Below are 15,353 nucleotides of genomic sequence, written 5' to 3'. Positions count from 1 at the left end.
CTCTTACCTTTGACAGCTCCGCTTTTAGTCTTTCTTGTATTGATTTTCTTCGACTCACCATCTCCTCTGATCTCAAATAGAACTCCCACATCATCTCCATTATTAAAGCTGCCTCTAAGATGCTTGGATTCCTTTGTGTCAACCACTACTGTTCTTCTCAACTCTTAATTATTCCTAAAACTTATGTTTCTTGCAGACGTGAATACTCTCCTATGCTTGGAAAGGCTATTTTAACACTTTTCTTGCACTCTTAGAGTCTGACAGGGGATCCTTTCCTCACCTCTATCCTTCTTTCTCTGTTGTTCCACCCTCCTTCCCCAATCCCAAACCTCAGCTCGGGTCTGAAACACAGATTGTCCAGTGCCTTGGGACATCCTCCCGCTGTGAAATGTGCTATACACATATAATTTTGTTGTTGTTATTGTATTTTGTTGTTGTATGAATGCCACTGCTTATTATGCCACCACTGCTATGTGGAATTCATCAAGGCTGGTGATCACAGTTTTTAAATCAGAACTGATTGCATTCATTTCATGTGCTATTCCACCTATTCCTCCTTCAATCTCCCTCAATCTTCTCTTCAAACAACATGCAGACTATTAAATCTTTCAGTGTTCATACATCTTTCATTGTTCGGATGTTGTCAGACGGTGTGGATTTCAGGTAGATATACTCATTCTCCTCCTCATTTAATGTATAAAAATGCATCCATGATGTGACTTTGCCAGGAATCTAATGCCTATAAAACCAATGATTTCTCTTTTGAAAGTTTCTTCTATGCTGTATAATGGAGCCAAGATTGTTTTCTATATGTGCCATATAACTAAGGTCTTAAAATCCAACCAAGTTGTCATCTAACCACTACTTCTTGATTTAAGTAGTCTTTTACTCTCTTCGTCCTTGGTGTTTGTGCAAAAAGAATTACCAGTGAAACAGTACTTCTGTTAATGGATGGGCTGAGCAGAATGTTACTGCATGTTCCTGCCAGTCTGTAGCTTGATAGCATTTCCCAGATGGCACACAGGACAGTGACAGACAGGTTAGGTTCAACCTCCTGTCACATCAGACACTCCGCCTGATCCAGAGACAAGCGATAGAGAAAGGGAGCTTTCTGGGTTAGTGACTTGATTCCCTAGCTAATATCTTTTTTAAAATGTCCAAGAAATGCAGTACAGCTTTGTTAAGAAATCCTAACTAATCAAAGATTTACATAGAGGGTTATAGCACAAAAACAGGCCATTAAAACCAACTAGTTCCTACCAGTGCTTGTACTCCCAATGTGGCTTCATCCCTCCTATTCCCCTCTCCTATTCCCCTTTATTCCTTTCTCTATACCTCTCTCATCCTTTCTCTCATACCCCTTTATTCTGATCTCTCAGACCACACTTTTTCTCTCTCCCATACTCCTCTACCCCTTTATCAGCACCTTGGGACATCCTCCTGACGTGAAAGGCACTATGCAAATGTAATCTTGTTGTTATTGTATCACTCTGTTCCCCTCTCCCTTACTTCTCTAATTTTGTCTCCCATACCCCTCTATTCCCCTCTCTCAAACCCCTCCAATCCCCTTTCCCAAGCCCTTCTCCGATATCTCTCTATTCCCCTCTCCATCACAGGCAGCTGCAAAACATTTCTTTAAGATGAATGTATTATCTGTTTGCAATGTTGACTTAATTCTTACTATATGAACATAATATATACACATATGTAAATGGGAAGATTAAAAGACCTAGAGGTCCATCAATCACCAAATTGTTTACCGTACAGTATATGCAAAAATAAACATACACACAGAACAGACCAAGAGGTTCTTAAATAATACAGCTGAAAAAATACAAATCAAGATTCAAAATCTAATTCATTCTAGTTATAATGTGTTGATCAACACAAAAAAGAGCAAAAAATGAAACTTTGAAGTGAATATATTCAGGAGCAGCAAACTGATGATTAAAAGGGTCACAGACTACAAAATAAGAACTGAATTATAATAGTAAGACTATAATAGAAACTGGATATGTCTGGTAAGATGTCATCAGGCAATCGGTCATCATTTCACTGGATAGTCAAACCCAAATTCAAACTACTTGACTCTTCTGGATCTTTAAGAGCAGACCTTCTCTGTCTGGTTAAACTGGTGAAGCATAAAGATAAAAGAAAAGGGCACTTACCTTCACTATCTGGAGTTTCGGTAAAGCCTCTGGTCCATATTTTTGCATTACATTCAGCAAATTCTTCAGCTTTTTGCCAAGTTCTCTAAAATCATTGGTATGCGTACAACATATGGCATATCTCAATCTTCCTGAAAGGGCACAGCACTCAAGAATTCATACCCATAATTTTACACACACTTCATTGGATTTTAATCATTTTTTTATCGATGCAGCCTTCAGGGCCATGATTCTGATCAATGGCCTTATCTCAAGACTGCTTAATGGAATGAAACCTATTTCAGCATTCTGTGGCATATCCCTCCAGTCAGCACATTCTGACCTCTAAATCTATCAAATCATTCCCTTAGCAAATGTAGCTCCACCAGTAATCAAAACCCAGCGAACATTCAGCACTTAGTAAAGAGCAGCGTTACCCAGTTAGATTTACACCCACCCCCACCCAGTGTATTAGGGGCAAAACAGTTGTGCAAAAAAATGCTGAAATATTATGGAATTTGTTATTACTTAGTGCTAATCTTCAAATTGTACACAAAACAGCTAAAGTCTAAGGAGTTTCTTGATATTACTGCACATAACAAATATTCATTTATAACCTTATAATAATAATAATAATCCTTGCATATGATATAGTGCTTTTCACATCTTCTGGATTTCTCAAAGCGCTTCACAGAATATACTGTAAAGTGAATTGACTGTATATTTTGTGGGCGAAACACAGCAGCCAATTGCACACAGTAGTGTCCTACAAACAGTCATGGATTGAACTGACCAATTTATTATTGTTTTTTTTCTTGAGGTATTATTATCAGGCGTTTGGAGTAAGGAAACTTGCCCAAGATTTTGCCCAGACAGGAATCAAACCCAGGTTTCTCACTTGCGAGGTGAGTTCTCTAACGACTGAGCTAGGACAGTTTTCTTACTCCAAATGCATCTGTTTACCCAGCAGTAAGTAGGAACCCAGTTGTTAGTTATATTATTGTTTTTATTTAGGAAATAACATTATGGGATATAGTACATAGGTAGTTTGGGACATATCTACATGTGACCACCAGGAAGGTGGAAGGCGAACTAGATAGACCTTGTTTTTTTTCGTCTAGCATTTCTTATGTTCTTATGTTCTCACCTCCATTTGTAACAGTCATCTTCTTTCTTAAAAGCATTTTTATTGAAGACACACTGTAAAATCACTTTATCCCTGTACATTTCAACCTCTCCCTACGATTTGATTGTCTTGTTCTTAATTCCTTTTAAGTATATAGTATACGTATAAGGGTCTGTGATTGTAGGAGGGGGACGATAATGTTGATATAGAATTAAAGAGGTATTAGAACTAGAAAATAATTCACATGATTTCAATCAGTTACCAAGGGTTTTACATTTCCCTAGTTCACTCATTCAATTATTGTCTACTCCAAAGCAGGTAATTTTATTTTACCGACATTGTGTTGTACAACAGTAAAACAAATGTAAGAATATACAATCACAAATACTGAAGGATGAGAACTAGTGACTCCCCCCACCACCCTCACAACATAGTGATCAGCTTGTATGTGGGCTGCATACCAAATAGCTAGCAGTTAACAGCCAATAGCCCAGTGTTTTCCAAGATAGTTTAGTCGTACTGGAATCTAATGTATGGTTTGTGCTAGCAACGTAGAAACGGTGTGTAAGGAGAGAAACAGAATTATATCGAATTATACAGAGCGTTACAACATGGAAACAGGGTATTCGGCCAGTGTTTAATCAAGCCTCCATTCCTCTTAGACATACTTAGTTATGTAATCAACAACTGATGGAAAGAATTGGGAGAATAACCAGGAAACCTTCACATTGGTGGTTAATGTAATTAAAGGTATTCTGCAATTCCCTCTTTACACATTCTGTTTTCAGATAGTTAGCAGAAGCTACAAATTTATTTGAGTATACAGTATTTTGTTCACTATTATTCACCATGTTATGACATTGCAGGTGCAGGAATGGCACAATCTGTGAGAACAAAGCAGAGACCTATGCTTGATCCCAGTTTAAACAGATTAGATGGAAAGGCATGTATCTCTTATGCTTTGATGGTCAATAAAACATTGTATTCCAGTCCTAGTAGGTATTGTACAAACTTTTCACTAACCATAATAAAGCTGATTTATTCCTCGTAACAAATGAATCAATTCTCTTTCACCATCATTGTCATTCCTTTGGCCCTTTGTATTTATTTATTCTTATTTCTCTTAACTCTTTGTAGACTGCATATTCTTGTGTTTTTTTCTGGTAACTCTGTTCCAGTTGTTAATTGCCCTCTGAGTAAAGAAATACTTCTTCAATCTTCTCTTTAAACATTGGTTAAAATTGTTTTCTCTTTGTGATTTCTGTACTAGTTTTATTTAGTATTTTTAATGCATTTCTATTGCTTTACCTTTTTATTGATAAGCCATATGTCATAGATAGTATATCTAGACTTCCAAAAAGTGTTTAACCCATGAAAGACTCCTTCACAAACTGACATTGCTAGAAAATAACAGCAAAATATGGACATACGTCAATATTGGCTGAAGGGAAAGAGACAGATGGCTGATGCTAAGAATGTAGCTCCAAATGCGGAGATATATTAACCAAGGTCCATCTGGGTTCTGGACTGGAACCCTCCTATTCCTTGTATATATTAACGAATTCGATTCACAAACCCAATATACAATAGTTAAGTTTGCAGATGACACCATGACGGGGGAACTGTGGAATCAGAGGAGGTAGCAAAGGTTTTACTTGATGGATTATGCACATACGTCTCTCCCTTTCACTGCCAAATTGAGGAAAATAATTAGTTACATAAAAGAGTCAATATCCCTCCATAGAGCAGCCGTAACTGGAACACATAAACCAGAATTCCAATGCAGTAGAATCTACTGATTTACCTTTGAGAATATCATGGTGACAGGAGGAGGCCCATTAAATGTGCTAAGTATGACAGGAACCACATTTGACCCCATCTATACTTCTGCTAAAATTAATGAACACAGGAAAGGCAGATTTGGTCTCTTTTGTGTTATACAGTAGATTCTCACTAATCCGGTCACTCAAGTAACTGGGCAAAAGTGATCTATTTAGTGAGGTGACCTGATTACTGAAACAGGGCGGGTGATTCACGTCACTGATATAATATTTAACGCATTGGTAATGGATAAGGGTGATGAACATTCAACAACCATACTTTGCAAACTCATTAAAATAAAGGCACTTTCACATTTAAAACAGATCTTAGATTTCATTATTTAAAGTTCACATGAAAAGTTAAAATTACACAGTGTTCATTTCTTGAAGAAAAAGACGAGCATTGTTTGCCTGGCTGCTGATTTAACCTGCACTGCCTTGGCCAGCAGCTGACCCTCAGTATCAGCCAAAGTCTGGCACAACTCAAGTCCATGAACAAGGAAAAAGTCCTTCACTTGTGCCAACAAACCCAGTGCATTAACATAAGTGAGAGGGGGCTTTGATATTGTAGGTTGCTCTTCCTGTTCCTTCTCCTGTGTGTCTTGTTCCTCAGTGTCCCTGGTACAAACTCCTCCACTAAACGCTCCTCTGGTCCCTCATCCAAGTACTCAGTGTTTGCAGGAGCTCAGGTTAGGCCTCAGGTGCCGGAGCAGTCAATTTTCCACTCGCGCCGTTTCCACGATCCCAACACTCCCCACGCCGCACGTGCACAGCTGGAGCCTACTCTGCCCACAGTAGCAGTGTCGACCAAACAGCGCGAGCGGCCCAAGGCCTAGCGGACTGTATACAGGTTAGTAGCGGAGGAGGGTGTTTGTAATGGGTTCGAAACAGAAGAGGGAGCTGTAGTGGCCACAATCAATGACTGTTGTCCTGAATAGTGGGGTCTCTGGTTTACTGAAGCTGACAGACTATCTTTTAATATTGACAGTGAAAGAGGCTGTGAAAATGTGCCCACAGTTGTGAGGTGGCTGGATTACTGAGGTGACTGCATACCGGGTTTCTACCGTATATACTTACTAGTGCCGGTCTAGCTGATCTAGCTACAAACAGGATTTCATACAAAACACACTTACCTCCTAAAGCTTGCTTCATAACAAAGTCCATGATGGTCTCTGGTGTTTTTTTCTGCCTTCAAGTTCAGTTGTTACATTCAGATCTTGCAAAGATATTGCTTCAGATATTGAGCACCTGAAAAAAGAGCATAATATTGTAACCCAATGCCCAGGTAAATAAAGTTTTCTACTGAAGTACAGGAAATAATTTTATAACTTTTTAAGTGAAAGATGAACTAAAAATCAGAGTCTACAAGAAAGTGACCCTGGCCTAAGGACATAAAACCTACATCAGCCAGGATTTGTGCCTGCGGTTGCAATCCAGTGACCCCTGCTGGTAGCACAGACCGTGAGTGAAGATCAGACTAGTTTGACTGTGATAGTTCATCCTCAGAACAAGAATGGCCACAATGGTTCGAAATTCTACCTAGACTTAGCCTGTGAGACCATTTTGTCTTAAAATTTGTGAAGCTATGGAATTGTAGAACCTTCTTCAATTCGAATAGGTTCTTAAATACAACATTAAGTCTGAATTTAAGAATTTAAAATTTTTTGTTGCCATCTTCAAATTTGAAACAAAAATGTTTTACAGGCTAAGATTCGGTTATACTTCTTGTCATTGAGCCATTGCTGTCATCCAGGAATCTATTTATAAACATGAGTCACTGTATCAAGGAGAGGTTTATAAAATCTTTGCAGCACTGAAGAAGCCATTCAGCTCACTGAGTGCACAATGGTGTTGGTTCGCTGACTGGTGCCATTCACTAATCCCATTCCCCTGCTCTTTCCCCATATCGTTTTAAGATTATTTTATTCAAACACTCTATTTATCCAATTCCTTTTCGAATGTAGTTGTGGATTCAGCTTCACAGGTATGTATGTCAAATACTTCCACCTTTTCTGTGTAAAACATTTAATTGAACATGCTCCTTTTATCTTCTGCAGACAAGAAGAGAAGAAAAGCAACTTTGGCGAGTCCTTCAAAAGATAAGGCTTTTGTTAAATTATCTCAATATCCTATAAAAAACCTACGTGTAACTAAAGACATTTAAGCGTGGGGAAGTGGGTTAAATTACAATAGGGAAATTCCATCATCATGCATTCAGAATATTGATGGCAATGGAAACATTCCATTTATGCATCAAGTGACAGCCTTTAAAGAGTCCTTGAAGAGTCAAGGACAAGATACCAGATAATAATAACAATCTTTGCATTGATATAGCACCTTTTCACATCTTCAAGTTATCTCAAAGCGCATCACAGAATATATTGTAAAGTGTAGTGACTGTATATATCATGGGTGAAACGCGGTAGACAATTGCACACAGCAGTGACCCGCAAACAGTCTTGGATTGAGTGATCACATTTTTTTAAGGGATTATTACCTCCGGAAAGTGATCCATCAATCAACAAACAACCAGATTCCTACTTACTGCTTGGTAATCAGTGGCGTATGGAGTAAGGAAACGTGCCTAAGGATTTGCCCCCCCAGAAATTGAACCTGTGTCCTCTTGCTTGCAAGGCGAGTGCTCTAACCAATACGCTACAGGATTCCACAAATAATCTTTGCATTTGATATAGCATCTGATCACATTGTCAAGATGTGTCAAAGCACTTCACAGGATATACTGTCAAGTGTTTTGACTGTCTATTTTGTGGATGTAGTTTATCCTCTGTAGCTCAGTGGTTAGAGCACTCGCTTTGCAAGCGAGAGACCTGAGTTCAATTCCAGGCAGGGCGAAACCTTGGGCAAGTTTCCTTACTCCACACGCCTAATAATAATCCCTCCAAAAAACAAAAACAATAATTAAATTGGTCATTTTCAATCTACGACTGTTTGTGGGACATTGCTGTGCGCAATTGGCTGCCGCGTTCGCCCACAAATATACAGTCAACTCACTTTACAGTATATTCTGTGAAGCGCTTTGGGACGTCCTCCCGAAATGAAAAGCGCTATATCAAATGCAAGGATTATTATTATTATTATTATTATTCCCCTAACATGTTCTTCAAGTCAAATCTCAGAAAAGGATTATGTCCTACAGCCTTGTTATTACTGAACAGAGGCCTGAGACTAAATCTAAATTCCGCTGAATTTATACTTTTTACTGGGCTATAAACAGAATTTATCCTCAAACTTTGATTTACAGCAATTTATTTGTTCCGTCCTTCAGATGAGATGTTAAACTATCTGCCTGTTCAGGTGGATGTTCAGGTGGAAAATGTGATCACTCAATCCAAGACTGTTTTCGGATAACTCAAAGACATATTAAAAACAAGGAGGGAGTTTCACCAAGTGGCCTGGCCAACAATTCCATAAATAAATTATGTCATTCACCTCATGGCTGTTTGTGGGAAATTGCTATGTGCACATTGGCTACTGCATTCGCCAACAAAACATACAGTCACTCCACTTTATAAAATATCCTGTGAAGTGCTTTGAGACATCCTGATGTGAAAGGTGCTATAATAATAATCCTTGCATTTGATACAGCACCTTATCATATTGTCGAGACATCTCAAAGCGCTTCACAGAATATAATGTGAAGTGAATTAATTGTATATTTTGTGGGCAAAACACAGCAGTGTCCCATAGACAGTCGGGGATTGAGTCGCCAAATTATTATTATTGTTTTGAAGGGATTATTACTCCCAGAAAGTGATTTGCAAATCAATCAACAACCAGATTCCTACTTGCAGCTAGGTAATCAGAGATGTGTGGAGTAAGAAACTTGTCTATGGTTTTGCCCATAGGCACTGGCTCCCCATCACCGAATGGATCGACTTCGAGATCCTCAAACTCGTGTTCAAATTCCTTCACTCTCTGGCACCTCCCTACCTCTCCGACCTCCTCACTCCCCAATCCACCACCCGGTGCCTCCACTCAACTGGCACCGGCCTCCTGCTCATCCCACTGCCCCACTATTGGAGGTCGCGCTTTCAGGCTCTACGCCCCGAAACTCTGGAACACTCTCCCTCAATCTCCACCTTATTCCCTTTCTCCCCTTTTCCAAATCCCACCTGAAAACCTTCCTCTTCGACCGTGCTTATGGCCATTTCCCCACACCCAGCTCGGACTCAGGCTCCGCCACTGTTAAGCACAGTGAAGTGCTACCCTGCATGAAGGGCACTATATAAATGCAAGTTATTGTTGTTGGTGTTGCCAAACAAAACACTTGCACTTGACTGATGTGCCCTGAAATCTGAAATTATAATTGTAATGTCATCATTCTAACAGTCTTTGGTCACCAAGCTTTGAATTGGTGCCCAGTGATTGCTGAGCCATTGATTTGAGCAACCCTCAGCTTTTCTCTCATTATGCCTTGGTTTGGCATCTCTGTCTGTCAGTACAGGGAGAAAGCGGGACCCACCATTGGGTTTCTTCATTACTAAGGGAGCTCAATAATATTGACTGAGGCTTATCAATATGCACCAAATATGCTTCAACTAGTGCAGATGAACCATCTTGCATTTTAAAAGTAAAAATAAGAGCCAAGTGTTCTCTATTGGATGGAAGGAATTACCAAGAGGGAAACAGACCCAGGAGAGTTGTTTCACTCGTCAGTCACTATGTACAGACAATGTGAGACAGCAACAAATAAAGCAAAAAGAAAAAAAGGAAGAACTTACTTTTTATAGTGCCTAATCTTTCAAAACATTTCAAAGCACTTTACAGATTTATAAGCAGATGTGACAGCCATTTTGTGCCCAGCAAGGTGCCAGAAATAGCCATGAGGTCATGTGATATGCACAAAATTGATACAAATGGAAACTCATCCCCATCACCCCTATCTCTGAATGGAATAGCCTATAACACACCACACAGTAACAAGGCTTCTCTTACAGAAGATGCAAGAGTAAAGGAAAATAAGGCCATGTGGTCTGTTCCTTCTATAGATCATGTACCAGTGATCATATCATGGAACCGCTTACGCTAATGTATTTGCTGAAAAAAACTTTTTGCAAGATTTCTCTGTCTTCTAATTGATTACCAAGTGAAACTGCAGAATATGTACTGAAACTAAAAGATACATCAATTAACTCTGGCCATTTGCTTCCCACAGATGACATTTGTCCTGTACAAGCGTCAAAGCTCTATATTTCCAATAGTATTTGATTACCTCTATCTATATTTATCCTATTACCTTCATTCCGTTCCTAACTAGACATTTATTGAGCTCTTTTTGAGCAGAGTTCATTGACATGGCATCAGCCCCTTTTACTGTAATTGTGTTTCGCATAACCATGCACAGATGGTTGCTTTCCTTTTTTAAAGTTGTAATAATAATAGTCTTTTCATTTGATATAATGTCTAATGTATCAAGCGCTTCATGTTTCTGTGAGGCGTGGTGAGGGTGTATTTGTAGGTGAACACAGCAGCTAATTTGTGTGCACCAACATGCCGTAAACAGCCATGAAGTGAATGATCAATTCATCTGGGGGATTGTTACTCAGGACACCAGGAGAAACTCCCTTCTCTTTTTGAATTGTGTGATGGGATATTTAATTTCAATCTAAACAGGCAAATGGAACTTGGTTTAACATCTCATCTGAAGGACACACCTCTGACAATGCAGCAGTTCTCCAGCACTGCACTGCAGTGTCAGCTTAGACTATATGCTCAAGTCTCAACATGGGGCTTGACTCCCTTCTGATGCAACCAACTGAGCGAGGCTAAACAATGAACCACAATAACAAATTAACCTTGTACAGTGCTCTTCACTTCGGAAAGACCTCCCGAGCACTGGACAATCATGGATTTTGGACCCGAGCAGGGAGTTGGGGTCAGAAGGGAAGGAGGGTGGGTGGGTGGGGATGGGAGTGTGGCTCAAGACATGGTCGAAGTCCAAGGTCTTCAAATGGGACTTGAAGGAGGTAAGAGAGGGGATGAGGTGGAGGGATTGTGGAATAGAGTTCTAGAGTGTGGGGACAGAAATGCTGAATACCCGACTGCCAATGGTGGGGCGGGAAATGTGGGGGACCTGAAGCAGGCTGGTGTCCGCTGAGCAGAGGGAGTAGACAGGATGATATGGGGTTATGAGGTCGGAGAGGTAGGGGGAGCAAGACAGTGGAAGACCTTGAAGGTAAGAACGAGGGTTTTGTACTCGATTCTCTGAGGAATTGGGAGCCAGTGAAGCCAGGCAAAAATGGGGGTGATAGGTTCCTGGAGCCTGATGTGGGAGGGGACACGAGCTGCAGAGTTCAGAATAATCTGCATCTTGTGGAGGGAAAAGGTGGGAAGTCCAGTAAGCAGGCAGTTGGTCTAGTCAAGCCGGGACTTAATGAAAGCATGGATCAGGGTCTCGGCGGCCTGCGGTGAGAGGCAATGGCGGAAGCAGGCAATGTTGAGGAGGTGTGGAAAGGCGGAACGGAGCACGGTAGAGATGTGGGGTTTCAAGGATAGTTGAGGGGCAAAAATTACACTAAGGTTTCGGATTGTCTCAGTGAGGTGAAGAGTGCAGCCATGAATGGTAATAGTGTCAGCGGCTGAGGTGAAGTGGCGTTGCCAGGAGCCAAGCAGGAGGGCCTCTGTCTTGGCAACATTGAGTTGGAGGAAGTTATATAATAATACTAATAATCCTTGCATTTGATATAGCACTTTTCAAGTCTTCTCGACGTCTCAAAGCGCTTCACAGAATAGACTGTAAAGTGAATTGACCGTATATTTGTGGGCGAAACCAGCAGCCAATTGCACACAGCAGTGTCCCACAAACAGTCATGGATTGAAAATGACCAATTTTTATTATTATTTGTTTTTTTTGGTGGGATTATTATTAGGCGTGTGGAGTAAGGAAACTTGCCCAAGGTTTTGCCCTGCCTGGAATTGAACCCAGGTGTCTCGCTTGCAAGGCGAGTGCTCTAACCATTGAGCTACAGGACTCCACATTGTTGGCTCTTGTCCAGGACTTGATGTCACAGACAATTAGCTACGACATCAATGATCCTAGAGTCGAGGTTGGAGGCTGAGAGATAGAGTTGGATGTCATCCGCATCCAAGTAGAAATTGACCCCATACCTGTGGATGACATCCCCAAGCAGGAGCATGTATAGATTGAAGAGGAGAGAACCAAGGACAGAGCCCTGAGGGATGCCACAGGTGATAGTGCAGGGGCTAGAGGAGAAACTGTTGGTGGCCATGAAGTGCAGATGGTGGGAAAGGTAGGATAAGAATCAAGCAAGAACAGAACCATTGAAGTGGAGGTGAGTGGAGAGGCGGTAGAGAAAAATAGAGTGGTTAATAGAATTGAAAGCGGCTGAGAAGTCGAGATGGATGAGGAGACAGAGAGAGCCCTGGTCGCAGGTGGACAGAATGTCATTTGTCACTTTGATCAGAGCTGTCTCTGTGCTGTGAGTAGCACGAAACCCAGATTGGGTTCATGGAGGGAATGCTGGGAGATGAAAGTGCGAAGCTGGGAAGCGACAACTTGTTCCATGACCGTTAATAGAAAAGGAAGGTTCGAAATGGGGGGTAGTTGGAGAGCAGCGAAGGGTCAAGGGAAGGTTTTTTGAGTGCAGGGGTGATGATGGCTATCTTTAGGGGGATCGGTACAGTGCCAGTGGACAGGGAGAGATTAACGAGGTCTGTTAGTTGGGGGGCAAGGAGGTGGAGCTGGGGGGTGAGGAGAGGGTGGGGATGGGGCCAAGGGAGCAGGTAATGGGTTTCATACGGGAAATGATGGAGGTGAGCGAAGAGGGGAAGACAGGATCAAAAGTGCGGAGGGAGAGATGGGTGGGACTGGAAGGGGAGCAGGAGGTGGAGACGGGGTGCCGGTAGAGGAGCTAGAGTCGGCAGAATGGATCGCCTCGACTTTGGACGAGGAAATCCATCATCTCCTTGCATTTGGTGCTGGAGGAGAGTATAGCTGAGGCATGGGAGGGTGGATAGAAGAGTTGGTTTATGATAGAAAAAAGGAGACCTTAGCTTCCAACATAATTTTGGAATAAAAGGATGGGCTGTTACCAATGAAAATGGTGGTAAGAGACCCGACAGTGCAACCTTTCAATTGTGATACATTCAAATGGCATAACAAGATTCTAAGACTTGACCAGGTTTAGAGATTCATTTCTGCTTCACTAAAAGAATGCCACAGATATATTTCCGCCCTATTAGAGCTGGATCCAATCAAACAATGGGAATTGTAGCCAAATGTCTTCTGCAATCCTTGGCAAGTAGACCTGGTTAGAATGCTCCTTTTAGCCATATTTAGCTTCTATGACATCTCCTTCTGCATCTTTCCTATGCACCATACTCATTCATCAGGAGTACCTAGCTCTCTTCTCTAGACCTTTCCCTTGAAACAGTTTTGGCTACTGGTATTTATATATATGTTCTAAGTCAAAAAAAAAAAAAAATTTTCATAGACTCGTGTCTGACACATGCAGAAACCTATTCCCATGCTTAAGATTAACCAAACCAAGTTGAAAATTCCATGCATCTCACTTGAACATGGGAATTCCAGAGATAGATTGTTGGAATGGAATACATACTCTCTCCCCGGAGGGATGCAATCTGTTTACCTAATTTTGGAAAGTACTAGGCACAGGTTAGCAAGAACCAATGTTTGGGAACCCTAGAGTGTGCGTTGGGTAGTCTAACCAGCTAAAACTGCAAAGCTTGCCGTTGATATTGCCGTCTGGCAAGCTTTCCCGCTGCTTGTCTAGCTAGAATCACCCTACCCATTAGACTTTTGGGTTTCAGGGTTAACAGTAGGTGAGGGGATTGGCTCCCTGCCCCCAGGGATGGGTCTGCCCCTCCAGGTCCTGCCGATGAGCAGACTGACTGTGCTGTCATCAGCAGTCCCTGGAAAACTGCGGACACACCTGGCTCAGGAACTGCTCTACTGAGATCACCACTGACAAACATGTCGCCATGGTGCCAATTCAGCTCCAAGGAGACCCTGCTTACCTCCCCACCAAGCAGGATAGGCAAAATACATGATACAGTAATTGTGGAACATATACTGAGACTCATCTTTACTTATCTTTTCCTCTATGTAAGCCATTGATTCACACTGAAGTACAATTCCATTGATGCAATTTTCCTTCTCCTTAGTCAAGAGAAACCAGAGGGGTACAGAGAGGAGAATAGGAGGAATGGGGGGTTTGTGTGGAGTACAACCATTAGCATGGATTACTTGGGCTGAATCACCTGTTTCCAACATTCTGTGTAACTCCATGTAACCAAATCCAACTGTAGCAAGTGAACTGCTACCCAACTCAGATGACCTAATGTTACCTAAAGCAGGATTCAATGCTACAGTGGATGGCCCCTTTATTCACTAAGCTATCAGGAGATTTAGTTTATATTTAGACTTAATAAAGAGTCATATTAGAATTCCCACTTGTTCAATTTGGATTTAAGAAATTCCCCCTGAAATACAATACCACCAATTAGACTCTGATGTTCTGTATACATTTTATGGGGTGTAACAGAATTCCAGTAAGTTAAGGGAACTGATCCTAGATTCATAGCCAATCTCCAATGTCAACATCCCTCACTCACTTGTCTTGTGATCTGTTTGCTATATTAATAGCAAGTAAACCATGTCCAATTTGAGGGCTGCTGGATTTGTACAGTACTTACAAGAAATTAGATGGAAAATACCAACCATTTTTTCATCAGGACCTCTTTGAATTAAAAACAAGTGTAAACATAAAAATAAAATGAAACCTACAATATACTTTTGTATTATGTCTAAATCCATAGATTTTGCCAGATGTAAAATATATCAGTGTCTTACTGACAGCTGAAAAATTATCCATAACTAGAACGATCAGATGCTTGACATATAATAACACTAATAGCAAACCGTATTTCATAGTAGAAAGAAAAGGTTTTGTAGTGGAAGCTTATGGTTCTGATTATTGATGAAAGGCAGCACTTAAAGATATTACCATTGAACTGTTAAAAAGGTTAGCAATAAGTATATTACATAAATGGCTGTGAAAGCTTTCACTGTGCACCGTGAAAGCTATTTAATATCCTGGAAGTTAAGATCCCAATTGGTTATCTGTTGCATTTCATACTCATGATTTTATCACGAACCTTCACCAAGGAACAAGTTAGATGGGTGAATGCCTGACCAAACTACAAGGTGCTTTGAAGCAGAATAAAGGTTAATAGAACACAGCTTCCTGTTTAAGCAAA

The 15,353-nt window shown here is 40.9% G+C and overlaps 1 protein-coding gene across 3 annotated transcripts in view; it reads right to left on the bottom strand.

The window, feature by feature from the left end:
• LOC103177635 (complexin-1) overlaps nt 1-15,353 on the bottom strand; it is a 142,695-nt gene that overhangs the window by 81,178 nt on the left and 46,164 nt on the right. For 2 of the 3 annotated variants that reach the window (XM_007891883.2, XM_007891885.2), the window contains exon 2: nt 6,227-6,341. In XM_007891883.2, coding sequence (XP_007890074.1) covers nt 6,227-6,257 — 31 coding nt within the window. In that variant the 5' untranslated portion in view covers nt 6,258-6,341. Of the gene's footprint in view, nt 1-6,226; nt 6,342-6,495; nt 6,516-15,353 lie in introns of those variants that run through there. The other variant, XM_007891884.2, reaches the window with a different exon arrangement.

This window comes from Callorhinchus milii, unplaced genomic scaffold (assembly GCF_018977255.1).
Source record: "Callorhinchus milii isolate IMCB2004 unplaced genomic scaffold, IMCB_Cmil_1.0 Scaffold1, whole genome shotgun sequence".
Classification (NCBI taxonomy): domain Eukaryota; kingdom Metazoa; phylum Chordata; class Chondrichthyes; order Chimaeriformes; family Callorhinchidae; genus Callorhinchus; species Callorhinchus milii.
The sequence above is the reverse complement of the archived record's forward strand: the minus strand, read 5'-3'. Positions and strand labels throughout refer to the sequence as shown.